We start from the raw sequence: 15954 nt of genomic DNA on the forward strand, positions 1-15954 counted from the left end.
CCCCTCTCTCCCTTCTCTGTTCCAAGGTTGGTAGATCCATAGCCTTTAGTCTCTTGTCATATGTCATCCCTTCAAATTCTGGAACCATTCTTGTAGCCATTTTTTGTAGTCTCTTCAACTTCCTTATATGTTTCTTTTTATGGGAGGGTCCACACAACTCTTGCATATTCCAATCTAGGTCTTATTATAGTACTTATCAATTTCTTCATTATTTCTTTGTCCATGTAGTGAAATCCTAATCCAATATTCCTTAGTAAATTATATGTCTCTCTGAAATTTCTATCAATATGGCTTACCAGTTGATTGTTTTCTTCCATCATCACTCCCAAGTCCTTTTCCTTTCTTACTTTCTCCAGTTCTACTCCATCTCCCATCTTATAGATTCCCACTGGTTGTCTTTCACTCTTTCCCATTTCCATGACATGGCTTTTGTCCACATTGAATTCCATCTCCCACTTTTTACTCCATTTCCAGATCTTATTTAGGTCTTCCTGCAGTATTTCACAATCCTCTTTTTGCTTTATAACTCTGCACAGTTTCGCATCGTCCGCAAACAGATTTATGTAGCTGTTCACTCCCTCTGGCATGTCGTTTATATATATAAGGAAAAGTATTGGCACCAATACTGACCCCTGTGGCACTCCGCTTTCTACTGCTCCCCACTTGGACTTCTTATCTTTAACTACCATCCTTATTTCTCTCCCTCTCCAATAATTTTCCATCCATCTCAATCTGCTTCCTTTTAAGCCACCCTTCTCCTCTAACTTCTACTCTTATATATGGGAACCACCTCAGCTCTTTTCCATTCTACTGGTAATGTTCCATTTTCTATTAAGCATTTTATGATGTATTGCTAGTTCTTCCCTACATTCTTTTAATATTCTGCCTGAGACTTCATCCGGTCCCATTGCCTTCTCTTCATCTAATTCCGTCATCAACTCTTTTATTTCAAGCTTGCTTACTTTAATCTCTTTCATATAGACGGTCTCTCTATTACCCTGTCGTCTTTCAAATTTGGATTCCTTAGTAAAGACCTCCTGAAATTTACTATTTAACAGTTCTGCCATACTTTTTGGGTCTTCCACCATCCCGTTCTCTCCTTTTAACCTTTCTAGTGTTTCTTTTTGGCTTATTTTTCCATTTATGAATCTGTAGAACACTTTTGGTTGCTCCTTACATTTTTCGACAATGTCCTTTTCGATAGTTCCTTTCTTCTTCCTTCCTCACCTTAGCATATTCATTTCTCGCTGCCTTGAAGTTTTCCTTATTTTCTGGATTTCTATTTCTCCTCCACTTTTTCCATGCTCCATCTCTTTTCTCCTTTGCCCTAGCACACCTTGCGTTAAACCAATCTTTCTTTCCTTCTTCTTTAGGTCTATATTTGGGACATATTCCTGACTCCTGTTTTGTATATTTCCAAAAATAAGATATATTTCTCTTGCACCCTCTCTGAGTTTTCCATCTCCTCCCAGTTAACATTTTTGAAATAGTTCTTGAGGTTCTCAATATCAGCCTTTCTGTAGTTTAATCGGTCTCCTTTGTATGATTCGTTTCTATCTTCCTTTCCCTTTTTTATATCCATTTCTAATATTACATGGTCACTCTTTCCCAATGGGCACATATCTTATATCATCGTTCATTTGTATACCTCTAGTAAAAACCAGGTCCAATCTTGCCGGCTCATCGTTTCCTCTGAATCTTGTGTTTTCCTTTATTCTTTGGTCCATCATATTATCTATCATTAGATTCAGGAATCTTTCTCCCCAGGCTTCTTCCCCCATACCACTTTCATAATTTTCCCAGTCCACCGCCTTACAGTTGAAATCTACTAATATCACTTTTCTCCTTTCTTTAATGACTCTCGTTAAACTCCTTACTGTGTCATCTATCATGTCTTTATATTCTTGATTGGTACATGAATTTGTTTTGGGTGGGACATATGTTCCAACGATTCTTAACTCTTTTTTATTAATATGTATCTTAACATACAGTACTTCTGCTTTTCCTTCCCCACACTCCACTTGGTTTTACCATCATCTCTTTCCTTAACATCATGACTCCTCCTCCTCCTTTACCCACTCTGTCTCTCCTCCATATATTATACCTATTATCCATGTCTATCTTTATTGCCTCATTTAATTTTGTTTCAGCCATGCATACAATATCTGGTTCTTCTTTCTTTATGTAATCTCTTAATTCTAATTTACTTGATAAAACCCCATCTATGTTCGTATACATCATTTTTAATCTCTTGCTCTTATCACCTTTAGTTAAACTTGCTCCACTTTTTCCTCTTCCTTCCTCTTTTATATACCATTTCCTTATCCTGTCTCCTAGAATTTGTTGTGTGTGTGTGTGTGTGTGTGTGTGTGTGTATTTACCTAATTGTATTTACCTAATTGTAACATACGGAAAAGAGCTATGCTCGTGTTGTCCCGTCTCCATATCTATTAATGTCCAGCTTTTCTTAAAATCATGAATATTCCTTGCGTTGACCACTTCCACGTCTAAACTATTCCATGCTTCCACCCTTCTATGAGGAAGCTATATTTTCACATCTCTCCTATAAGTGGCCATTTTAGTTTTTCCCATGCCCTCTCGACATTCTTCCATTCCACATACACAGATCTTCCCTATCCATTTTTCCATGCCAATCATCACTCTGTATATTGCTATCAGGTCTCCCCTTTCTCTTCTGTTTTCCAGGGTTGGAAGTTGCATTCTTTTCAGTCTGTCTTCATAAGTCAAATCTCTTAAGTCAGGCACCATTTTCGTTGCAGCCCTCTGTACTTTCTCTAGTTTCCTTATGTGTTTCTTTAAGTTCGGAGCCCACTGTATTGTTGCATATTCAAGCCTCGGTCTTATCATTGCAGTAATTATTTTCTTCATCATTTCTTCATCTAGATATCTGACGCCACTCTTATGTTCCTCAATAAGTTCAATACTTCTCCAATTATTTTGTTTATATGTCTCTCTGGCGATAGGTCATTGGTAATTGTCACCCCAAGGTCTTTTTCTTCATGACTGGTTTTATGTCTTCATTTCCTATCTTGTACATACTCCTGATTCTTCTTTCACTCTTGCCAAACTCTATTTTCTTGCATTTTGTCGTGTTGAACTCCATTTGCCATGTACAGCTCCATTTCCATATTCTGTCCAAGTCTTCCTGGAGTAGTTCGCAATCTTTGTCACATCTCACTTTTCTTAACAATTTTGCATCGTCTGCAAATAGGCTCACATAACTGGACACCCCATCCACCATGTCATTTATGTAGACTGCGAACATTACTGGTGCCAACACTGATCCCTGTGGAACTCCACTCTCCACCAATCCCCATTCTGATGGTCTGTCCTTAATTATTGTTCTCATTTCTCTTCCTACCAAAAGTCTTCCATCCATTTTAGTAAACTGCCATGCACTCCTCCTACCATTTCAAGTTTCCAGATCAGTCTCTGGTGTGGTACCTTATCAAAGGCCTTTTTTAAATCCAGATATATTCCATCAGCCCAACCATCTCTTTCCTGTATTACATCTATCACCCTCGAATAGTAACATATCAGGTTTGTCGTGCATGAACGCCCTTTCCTAAAACCAAATTGACACTCACAAAGTATGTCATTTTCTCCAAGAAGTCTGTCCATCTAGTCTTCACCACCCTCTCACACATCTTAGCTACCACACTTGTAAGTGACACTGGTCTATAGTTCAATGGGTCTCTCTTGTTACCTGATTTATAGATTGGGACAATGTTAGCTCTTTTCCAGTCTTGGGGCACTACGCCTTCCCTTAATGAGGCATCAATTACTTCACAAACTTTTTCTGCCAATTGCTCCCTGCATTCTCTTAAAATCCATCCTGATACCCCATCAGGTCCCACAGCTTTTCTCACTTCTAAACTCCCCATCATGTTCTTGATCTCCTCCACCGTTACTTGAAACTCCTTCATAATCCCTTTCTGTTCCATTACCAGTGGTTTGTCAAAAGCAGTCTCCTTTGTGAATACCTTCCGAAAGCATCCATTCATAGCCTCTGCCATTTCCCTGGGATCTTCACTGTATACTCCATTTACTTCTAAACTTTCAATACTTTCTCTATTTTTGATGTTGTTGTTCACATGTCTGTAAAAAAGCCTTGGTTGGTCTTTACATTTATCAATTATATCCTTTTCTTGTTTCTTTCTTTCTTCTCTTCTAATCAACACATATTCATTTCTTGCTCTTTTGTAACTTTCCACTGCTTAATCCGTCTTTTCCTTCTCCACCTCTTCCATGCATCCTCTTTTCTTGTTCTAGCCTTTTCACATCTATCGTTAAACCAGTCCTGCTTTCCAACTTCTCTATGTTGTCTTATTGGTACAAATTTTTCTCACCTTCTTTGTATATTTTTATAAATTCCTTCCACTTTTCATTTGCTCCTTAGCACTCTTGAATTTCATCCAATTTGTCTCTTGAAAGAATTTCTTTAGGTTTCCAAAATCTGTCTTGGCATAATTCCATCTTCCCACTTTATATTCTTCATTTCTTCTAGATTTCTCTTCGTCTATCACCTTGAACTCCAAAACTGCATGATCACTCTTTGCTAAAGGGCACTCCACCCTCATCTCCTCAATGACCATTGGCTCTGTACTAAAGACCAAGTCCAGTCTTGACGATGCTCCCTCTCCTCCAAACCTAGTATCTTCTTTGACCCACTGAGTTAACACATTTTCCATTGCCAGTGTCAATAGTGTATTTCCCCATGTTGTCTCTGATCCTTCCATTGACCAGTCCTCCCAACACACCTCTTTACAATTAAAATCTCCCATCATTATAGTTCGTTCACAGCCACCCAACATTTCTTCCAGACATGTTCCTGTATCACTTATCATTTCTTCATATTCCTGTACTGACCATGCATTTGTCTTAGGTGGTACGTACACCACTATGTAGTGCCTCTTTTTCCTTCATTAGTTTCTGCTCTGATCTTTAGCACTTCTGCCTTTCCCATACCTTTTTCACTTGATCCACCTTTATATCTTTTTAACCAGCAACATCACTCCTCCTCCCATCTTACCTACTCTATTTCTTTTCCAAACGTTATATTTCCTTCTCCAACCTTCATCAGGTCTTCTCCCTCTCTCAGTTTTGTTTCAGTAAGACCCACAATATCTGGGTTCTTGTCCCTCAAGTAATCGTTGAGTTCTAAAATCCCGATATCACTCCATTTATGTTGGAATACATTACATTTCGCTCATATGTAAGTTTCTTTAGTCCTTTCTTGCTGTACTTTTCTGGGTTATGAACCACTTCCTCAGTCTCATATCCAAGATTCTCCAGAAAAACTCTTTCTTCTCTTCTTCTGTCCTCTCTTCATTTTTTTCAAAGCCTCCTTTCTCAACTCATTTAACATTTCTCTTTCCTTTTCACCGAGATCTCTTCTCAACCAAATCTTCCTTGTTGTTTCCTGCTGGGCTAGCCTCCATGACTTCTCCACCAATTCATCTACATCCTTTTGTGACTTAAGTTTGATTCTTATTGGCCTCATACCTTCTCTTGTGAACTTTCCAATTCTATGGAAGTCCTCTATTTCTTGTACTAGGTCTTTTCCTCCTCTTGCACCACATTAATGATATTATTTATCACCTTTTTATGTTTTCTCTCTCTCCATTTTACTCGGTGTCTTATCCTCCTCCACACCAAATATCACCACACATCTCTTTTGTCTACAGTTTCCCTCACCAATGTCTCATTTGACTTAATAACCTTCACCACTTTCTCAGCTATCTTCTCTTCTATGATCTGTTGATCTATAATTTCAGCAAGGCCCAAAGTTTTCTCCCTGACTCTTTGATTTCCTTTTCCAGACTTGCAACTTTGTAATTTACCTCCTTTCTTTCCACTTCCTGACTTTTTTCCATTCAGCCTGCTTCTCCATCACTTTTCCTAGAGATTCTCCACATTTTTCGCAATTCACTTTAATTAGCTTAACTTCCTCTTTCAGTGCTGCATTTTCCTTCTTCATATCGGCACAGTCTCTCTTTACATTGTCATAACTCGTGTCCAGGCCCTCATACTTTTCAAACAGTTTTTCAATTTTACCTTCTAACTCCAGAATTTTCTTCACATAAGCGCTCGTGTGTGTGTGTGTGTGTGTGTGTGTGTGTGTGTGTGTGTGTGTATTTACCTAGTTGTATTTACCTAGTTGTAGTTTTACAGGGCCTGGGCTTTATGCTTTATGTGTGTGTGTGTGTGTGTGTGTTTACCAAGTTGTGATATATAGGAAAAGAACCAAATTTTGATGGTGTGACATTCATAACACATAGGATATGCTGAGCTACAACTTTGAGGTAAGTGTGGATATACTCCAGGCAGGGATTAATACAGTACCACAAAAAAATTCAGAGATAGGGATGGCGATGATGCCAGACAATCACTTACCACCAACAAAGACAACTGCCTATTAATAAAATTATACACAAACAACTTTGTTTGCAAAGTTATGAACACCATTACATAAAATAATTCATGTCATATCATTGAACTATTTATGAAACAACTTTTTAAGAAGTTTGTACTAGAATTTGTGTTCAGTTCTCCACCACATTAAACAATTAATCTGAATCAAAACATTATGTAATCTATGATAATTCCATTCCTAGGATTTCAGATCAGGGATGATTCCACCTGTTAAGTATCTGGTCATTTTTGACACAGAAGCAGAAAACATTCGAATCATCTTTTATTACATTTCCCCCACAAAATCTGCATTGATCTGGCACAACATTACTCACAGATGTAACATTCACGTATGACTTTAAAGAAAGAAAAGTGAATCTGCAAAAGCATGATAGCCACCAAAAATCTCCAAGATTTACATGAATTGCATTTAGTGAACCAATCATTGTGAGGTAAAATGATAATCATCAACCCAATAAATCAAAGAGTATGTCTGACATTAAGAATCAAATCATTTTACAAAACAACACCATAAAGCAATGATGAAAATAATATTCCTTCATGAAATTATGTCATTTCAATGATAGCAACAAGTAAGCAATGCTTACCAAAGTATAAAAAGGCTGGTCACACAAGAAAAGCTTATCTACATATCAGTGACCACCTCTGAATTTCCATGATTCCTTAATCATTATCTGGCAGACATCTTGGAACCTGCATCAGGTTGTTTCTTGGTACAGGAATAGCTCAAAAAAGGTTCTGGAGATAGGCACCAACCACAGTGTGCATTAAAGCTTGGATCTACGGAGCTTTCAACATAAACACTAGTAGCTTGGGTAGTGACAGGTTATAAAAAGAAGACTTGTTATGAATCATGCTGACCACAATGTGGTTCTTGCTGATCAGGTAGGCAATGGTAGAAATATAACTTATTCCTTTCTTTTTTCAGTCAACTGGAGTACTTGTTTAGTCACAACAATATTTCAAAATTAAAATCATGATTGTCATGGTTATCTGACTATGATCGATCTAAATACCATGAAGCTAGAAAAGAGCCAGTGGATTCTTTAATTTTGAGTATAATGAGTGACAAACTTAAAAACTGAAGAGCTTATGATAAAAGAGTGGATGTATTTATATGTACACTTATTTTATACATTTGAATCCGATGTGTGATGTTCAAATAGGGATGAACACATATTTGACATTACAGGACATCAAATGCATAGAGTGACATAGAAGAAAGGCAAACAAAGAAATATACCCAAGAAGTCACACAAAGAGGAGTGATGCAGACACGAGGTGAGGGTGATATAGTTAGCACATTGCAGTGCAGTTGCTAGCAATAAATTTCCCCAATCATTCCCAATGTAATTCACAAAATAAATATACATAACCATTCATTTGCTAGTCAACCTTTAATATTTTACATAATATTAAGTCTTAATTAATTTTCCTCATAGTATATATTTCCTTAGAAATATCTGACAACTCTTCAGCAAATGAATGGTGATTTGTTGGTATCTCTGCCACAGCAACAGCTTCACAACAAGCCCCACACACAGTAACCAGCATGAGCACATGGCAGTGTGACTAACTTGGATTGAGGCTGTCAAAGTAGCAGCCTTCCTCATCCTCGCCATCAGGACAATCTGGTGTTCCATCACACATTTCCAGAGGTGCGATGCAGATGGAGCGATTATGACAAATAAATTTACACATGACCTCTTCCACTTGAAGGAAGTAGCCCTCATCAGGAGTGGAGGATGAATCATCTTCGTCGACGTCACCATCCTCAAGATCGTCAAAATAGAGGCCTTCTGTGATTCCGGAGAAGGTGCTCTGGCTTCCCTTGTTTGCTGGTTGATTACAGTATGTTTCATAATGATGCTAATCTAATGCAGTAAGAAAACATGCAAGTGCTTCCCTTTCCCCACACATGCAATATACATATAATGAGATCAATCATAACAGAAACACATCTCCAATATAAAGAGAAAGAAAATCCCATAACTCTCATCTTACTGGAGAGTACCAAGTCTCCAAAGATTAGGTAAAGGCAGAGTACAATCATGTAACATTACTAGGATCATCTTTCATATACAGTACTGGAGAATAGCATGCAGACCAGTGTTATGTAAACCTTTAGTCAGGAGCATGCATGACAGCAGTTAGAATGTTAATATAACCTTTGAGGGACAGGAGACGTTCAAGGTCTTCTTCACCAACAAGCGGCAGAGTTTCTTGAGATAGAGTGAAAAGGTGAAGGGTTGTTAGTTTATAGTCCTAAGATGGTTTTTGACATAATCAGCAAACTTCTCAGAGAATTTAGAGAAACTGTATTATTTCTAATAAACAGACAGCCACCAAAAGCTGCCAAGCAGTTGTTAATCTATAAAACTAAATGACACTGCCTATATATCTTTAGCAATAAAAAAAAGATCTTTTTGAGATTCTTTACACAAATTTGAATATTAATGAAAATCTATACTGTAAATAATGGACTCACAGACAATTTTATTTCTTGTACCATGAAAAATAAAACTTAGATTCCATGAAGGAATAATTATTATAAAAACTTTCTATGAATTTTTACTGAATAGTTTTCTTTCACAGAGGAAAGTATAAAATGTACGGTTGTTCCCTTTGTGCATCTGACAAATTAAATTTTAAGGTTGGCCATCCTACTAGTTTGCACTTATTGGTCTTGCCTTGTTCCTAAAATTTGGAAGAAATGTTATGGCTAATCAATTTACCAGTCTGAGAGTGTTAGTTCTTAAGGCAGATATTAGATTTGGTTCCATAGATATTATGATTAATATTTGTTAGTGTAATTTGTCACCAGTATTCTAAGCCACAGAAGATACATTTCTAAGAGTCATTCATCTATTGATTTAAAAGTAGCAATCCTCCTTGGGGAAGGAAGCATTCCACTACTTTTAAGGCTGTGTCACAATTGATACTTTGTATCAGAAGATAAATTATGTTAATCTATTGGCTAAAGCAGAAGTCATGATCAAATGGCTTGCTAATCCAAAATAAAATCTTTATTTCTTACCATTGACAAGTACTTCAGCTACAGCCCTTGTTATTCCACCTCTGTTTCGAGCAACACAGATGTAGCGGCCAGCATCAGTGGTGGCAATGCCTCGGAACTGTGGGAATTGTTAAGTCTCTTAATGATTTATTAAAGATTTTGAGCCAAACTGATGCCTTCCTAATAAAGCAGGACTGTTTATGGTATTCTGTCTTTCAGCACTTTACTGGTAGTCAAGAACAGCTATATCATTCATGCATATCTAAAATCATTCACTGTCCTAATTTTATTCAATATATGTATTCAAGAATTCATCAATAGTATCTTAACTTCTTCATTACTTTTATTAGTGAGATCTAAAATACAGTATTTCCTTCTCTCTCTCTCTCTCTCTACATCATTCTTTCATGATGTTCACTGATAAACTTTTCAAGTGTAGTTTACTTACTGTTAGCTCTCCCCCATTGATGATGACAGATGCTGGCATGCGTCCCTGATCTTTGTTCCACTCTATGGTAATAGGTTGTAGGCCAGTGGCAGAGCAGCGAATACGAACCACCTCACCGGGGCGAACCACCTGGCGGGCTGGCTCAAGGCTAACACGAGGAGGTACTGTAGGGGAACATGTGTACATAGAGTAAGTAACATAATGCAAGATGGGATGGGAGAGATGTAGAGGGCAGGAAAGGTATTTAAATAAAGGAGATCGAGATACAAAGAAAGTATGATGTAAGAAGATATGGGGTACCTGAAACAAGAGACAAATTGTAGATGTGACTAAGTAGAAAAGCAATGAGAGGAGGATATGTACATAGAATACCAAGTAAGTAAGTACCTTACATGAATGTAGTTATACAGGAAAAGTGAACAAGGACATGGTGACTGATTTTCATGTTCCATGTTGTACGCACACACACACAGAGCTTGTAACTGAAGTGAAAGAGAGGAATGACGAAAGAACAGAGGAGGAAAAGACCAAGTTTTTTTGGAGGATGAGAAATGGGAGGCTAAAGAAGTGGTGGATAAAACAGACGGAATAGACATTACATGGAAGAAAGAGACTAGGAATGGAATACAAGTGACTTACATGAATATAGATGGATTTCTGTCTAAGAGGCTAGAATGTATGGATTACCTAAGAAATAACGAACCGGACATAATGTGTGTAGTGGAAACAAAGCTAAGGCCGAAATAAAGCTAGACTGGTTTGTTGTAAAACACTACAAAGTATGGAGAAATGATAGAAAAATAAAGGAGGTGGTGGTATAATGGTTCTTACTAAGGAAGATCTGATAGTGAAGGAGGTGAACTATAGTAAGAGAAATGAGGAAGTGATAAGTATGCTTATAACAGATGGCAAGAGGGACATTAATATTATAACAGAATACATACCACCCAGAACCAGTGCTTGGGAATATGAACAGTACCAAATGGTGATGAGAAATACTCTAGACAGAATGAAGCAAGAACTCATCAGAAAGGATAGAGTGATGATAGTCGGAGACTTTAATTGTAAAGAAATAGTGTGGGAAGACCATGAAGTGGTGAACGGTGGTGAGTGGGCAGAGGAATTGTTAAAGGTAGCAACAAATAACTTGATGACACAGTGGGTGAGATCACCAACAAGGTGCAGGGGACAAGATGATGCAGCAAGGTTGGATCTGGTATTTACCAGGGCATCTCTAAAGAGGAAATTGAACATAAATGTCCCTTGGGGAGAAGCGATCATGATGTCCTAAGCTTTGAGCTGGATATGGAACTAAGCACGAATAAGATTGTGGAACAGGAGGAAAAATTAAATTATATTAGGGCAAATTCTAACCATATAAGGGAGTTCTTTAATGAAATTGACTGGTCCATGGTATACCAGGAAAGGGATATGCAATTGAAATACGATAAATTTATGGATTTGTATAACTCTGCTGTGAAAAAGTTTGTGCCATATTACAGAAAGAGGACTTTAAATAATAAACAGTGGTTTAATAGAAATTGTGAAGAAGCAAAAAAGAACAAAGAAAAGGCATGGAAGAAACTTAAGAAAAACAGTGATGTATTATCAAGAAAAGTTTACAAAACAGAAAGGAATAGATATGTTGAAGTAAGGAGAACAGCACAGAAGGAATATGAACAGAGGGTGGTGGAAAACTGTGATAGTGACCCAAAAATGTTTTACAAATTCATAAATGGAAAACTAAATATAAGGGAGGCAATAGTAGAGGTAAAAAATGGGGAAGAAGTATATGAGGATGCTAGAGATACAGCTGAAATTTTGAATGACTTTTCCAAAGTGTTTACAAAGGAGAAGCATTTTATGGGAGGAAGGCCTACAGAAATAAGGCAAATGCAGGACATCATGGTTACTAAGGAAGATGTAAGGAAAATTATAAGCAATCTGGATATTAATAAATCAATGGGGCCTGATGGCATATCTGAGAGGTTGCTAAATGAATGTAAGGATCAATTGTTGAACCCCGTATTTGATATTGTGGAAACCTCCATACGAACAGGATTAGTCCCGAAAGAGTGGAAAAGAGCTGACATTGTGCCTATATATAAGAATGGTAGTAGGATGGAACCACTAAATTATAGACCAGTATCGTTGACTAGTATATTGTGCAAGGTATGTGAAGAAGTAATTAAAGCTAAGTGGAGTGAATATCTAGAAAGTGAAAACATTCTGAGTGAAAGACAGTTTGGTTTCAGAAAAGGAAGATCGTGTATCCAATTTATTATGTTTTTATTCAAGAGTGACTGACATACTACAACATAGAGAGGGATGGGTGGATGCTATCTACCTGGACTTGAGAAAGGCCTTTGATAAAGTACCACACAATAGACTGATGTGGAAACTAAAGAAGATTGGAGGAGTAAATGATAAACTAGCAAAATGGATGGAAAATTACTTAGTGGGAAGAGAAATGAGAACAGTGGTGAGAGGAAGGAAGTTCGAGTGGAAGAAGGTAACCAGTGGAGTTCCACAAGGGTCAGTGCTTGGTCCCATCATGTTTTTATTTATGTTAATGATATGCCAGTAGGAATTGACAGTTACATGAACATGTTTGCGGATGATACTAAAATTATGAGGAGAGTAAAGAATGTGGAAGATTGTAACAAGTTACAGGAAGATCTTGATAAAATATATGAGTGGAGTAAGGAGTGGCAGATGGAATTTAATATAGACAAGACCCATGTTATGAAAATGGGAAGAAGTAGATACAGACCAAACTGGGATTACAGGCTGGGTGATGAGAAAATTAAAGAGACCAATGAGGAAAAAAGACTTAGGAGTAACCGTGCAAAACACTTTGTCACCGGAGAAACACATTAACAAGATTTTTTGGAAAACATACAACATGCTTCAAAATATTGGCCTTGCGTTCCACTACCTAGATGAAGGATGATGAAGAAGATATTATGTACCTTAGTAAGACCCCAGTTAGAATGTGCAGCTTGTGTCTGGTCACCGCATATGAAGAAAAATGTGAAGAAGGTAGAAAGGGTACAGAGGCTGGCAACAAGGATGGTACCAGGACTCAGGGAGTTAGACTATGAGGAAAGACTGAGGAAGCTGGGGCTGACCACATTAGAAGAGAGAAGAACAAGAGGAGACATGATAACTATGTATAAATTGGTGAACAAAATTGACATACTGGACAGAGAGTTGATAAAGGTGACCACAAGTAATCATCTCCGAGGACATGGAAAAAGCTAATAAAGACATCTGTCTAAATGATGTGAGAAAATACAGTTTCCCACATCGTAGCATTGATAAGTGGAATAAACTGAGCAGTGATGTCGTTGACGCGGTGTGTGTCAATCAGATGAAAGAGAGATATGACAGGAATGGACAAGGAGACAGGACACAGAGAGCTTAGCTCGTGCCCTGTAATACACAAATAGGTAAATACAAATAGGTAAATACACACACACACACACACACACACACACACACACACACACACACACACACACACATACACACACACACATGCCAATACTTTTTCTCATATATATATAAACAACATGCCAGAGGGAGTGAACAGCTACATAAATCTGTTTGCGGATGATGTCAAACAGTGCAAAGTCATAAAACAAAAAGAGGATTGTGAAATACTGCAGGAAGACTTAAACAAGATCTGGAAATGGAGTAAAAAATGGGAGATGGAATTCAATGCGGACAAAAGCCATGTCATGGAAATGGGAAAAAGTGAAAGACAACCAGTGGGAATCTATAAGATGGGAGATGGAGTAGAACTAGAAAAAGTAGAAAAGGTAAAGGACTTGGGAGTGACGATGGAAGAAAACAATCAACCGGTAAGCCATATTGATAAAATTTTCAGAGAGACATATAATTTGCTATGGAATATTGGATTAGCACTTCACTATACGGACAAAGAAATGATGAAGAAATTGATAAGTACTAAAATAAGACCTAGATTGGAATATGCAGGAGTTGTGTGGACCCCCATCAAAAAGAAACACATAAGGAAATTGGAGAGACTACAAAAAATGGCTACAAGAATGGTTTCAGAATTTAAAGGGATGACATATGAGGAGAGACTAAAAGCTATGTCAGCAACGAGTGTGCATAGTTTTAAAGAGAAATTGGATAAGTGTAGATATAGAGATGGGGCCACACGAGCATAAAGCCCAGGCCCTGTAAAACTACAACTAGGTAAATACACACACACACAGCAGTGGTATGGTCTCCAAGCTCTAAAAAAGATATAAGAAAATTGGAAAGGATACAGAAAATTGCTACAAAGATGGTGCCAGAATTAAAGGACCTCACATATGAGGAATGACTGAAGGAAATGGAACTGCAAACCTTACAAGATAGAAGAGAACGTGGGGACCTAATAACAATGTATAAGATAGTAAATGATATTGAAAAGATAGACAAAGAAGACCTGGTGCTGTTGATAGAAGATGAAAGGACAAGAGAACGTGAAAAGAAGACCAGAATGAGGTAGTGTGTGAAGGATATTGGAAAATACAGTTTTCCACACAGAACGGTAGAAAAATGGAATGCATTGGATAATGAAATTGTTACAGCACATAGTGTGCATGACTTTAAAGAAAAAATAGATAAATGGAGATATGGTGACAGGACACTATGAGCCCCACTAAAACCTTGTACAGTACAATACAACTAGGTAAATACACACAAACACAAACACAAACACACACACACACACAAACACATACAAACACACACACACACACACACACTTGCACACACACACACACACACACACACACACACACACACACACACACACACACACATCATACAGCCCAAATCTTCCCTCCTATTACATGTGCTGATATCTTCTTTAATGTTATGCACAGGGCCGTGTAGAGACGATTGGAGGGGCAGGGGCTCAAAAGTTTAAAAGGGGCATTTGAAGGGATTTGAAGTTACGGGTTAGTTATTTCATGACTTTCAGCTTCAATTTGGTGCCCCTTAAATGCTGCAAAAGGGCACTTCGGACATCAAGGTTCAAAGGGGCAGGAGCTCAAGCCCCCTCTGCACGGCCCTAGTTATGCACTAATCAAGTAAGGGATACAACACTAACCTCCAGCTTGGTTGGCATCCATTGTGAGATGTGATTAGTCAAAAGAAAAAGACAACAACAACATCCATGAGCTTAAGACTTCAATACCACAAATCAACATTTTCAATCCCAATAATACAATTAACTGATCACATACTTTTCATATGAGACTTTTATACAAAGAATTTCTTCAATATATTTCATCCACAAAAAAGAAAGAGACCAAACTATGGACAACATAATGTCTCCAAATGGTTAAATTCAAGAATGCAATTACAACTCTTCACACTGTTCTTCCATGCTATAAACAGATGCATCTAAAAGAAAAGTTACATTCACAATTAGAATGGTGTGTGAGACAAGAATATCTTTTCAAAGTTATTAATTCAATCATCAATTAACAAATAAACTGGCAACAATCAAATAAGTAGTTCTGACAACAGAAAAGGGAATATTGACATTACTGCAAAAACATGACTAAAGGAATTCCAAAAAGAAAACTATGCCTACAGATTGAAAAAAAAATTCAAGAGAGTGGTGGATGAGCAAATAGACAACTGATAAAATGTTTTACTCCTAAACATCTTAGTTGTGCAATAATTGAGATTTGTGAATTTGTTAAACAATAGCTACAAAAATGCAGAAACTAAGCTTGAGCTTGAGCTTGCGAGAGAGAGAGAGAGAGAGAGAGAGAGAGAGAGAGAGAGAGAGAGAGAGAGAGAGAGAGAGAGAGAGAGAGAGAGAGAGAGAGAGAGAGAGAGAGAGAGAGAGAGAGAGAGAGAGAGAGAGAGAGAGAGAGATCTTATGAATAAAAATATAACAAGGTATGACATACATTTACTCAATTGGTCATTAATGACTGAGTGAGAATAGAAAAGTAATTTTCACAACAATTGCAGAAACAACTATGGTGACAATAAAAAA

At 37.5% G+C, this 15954-nt stretch overlaps 1 protein-coding gene across 50 annotated transcripts in view; it reads right to left on the reverse strand.

Moving 5' to 3' along the window:
* The window catches only part of LOC123515503 (basement membrane-specific heparan sulfate proteoglycan core protein-like), a 324199-nt gene that overhangs the window by 21988 nt on the left and 286257 nt on the right, over positions 1 to 15954 (reverse strand). For all 50 annotated transcript variants that reach the window (XM_045274121.1, XM_045274138.1, XM_045274127.1 and 47 more), the window contains 3 exons: positions 9921 to 10084; positions 9494 to 9590; positions 8034 to 8294 (listed from right to left, as the gene is read on the reverse strand). In XM_045274121.1, the coding sequence (XP_045130056.1) occupies positions 8034 to 8294; positions 9494 to 9590; positions 9921 to 10084 (522 nt within the window). The remainder of the gene's footprint in view (positions 1 to 8033; positions 8295 to 9493; positions 9591 to 9920; positions 10085 to 15954) is intronic.

This window comes from Portunus trituberculatus, chromosome 39 (genome assembly GCF_017591435.1).
Source record: "Portunus trituberculatus isolate SZX2019 chromosome 39, ASM1759143v1, whole genome shotgun sequence".
Classification (NCBI taxonomy): Eukaryota; Metazoa; Arthropoda; class Malacostraca; order Decapoda; family Portunidae; genus Portunus; species Portunus trituberculatus.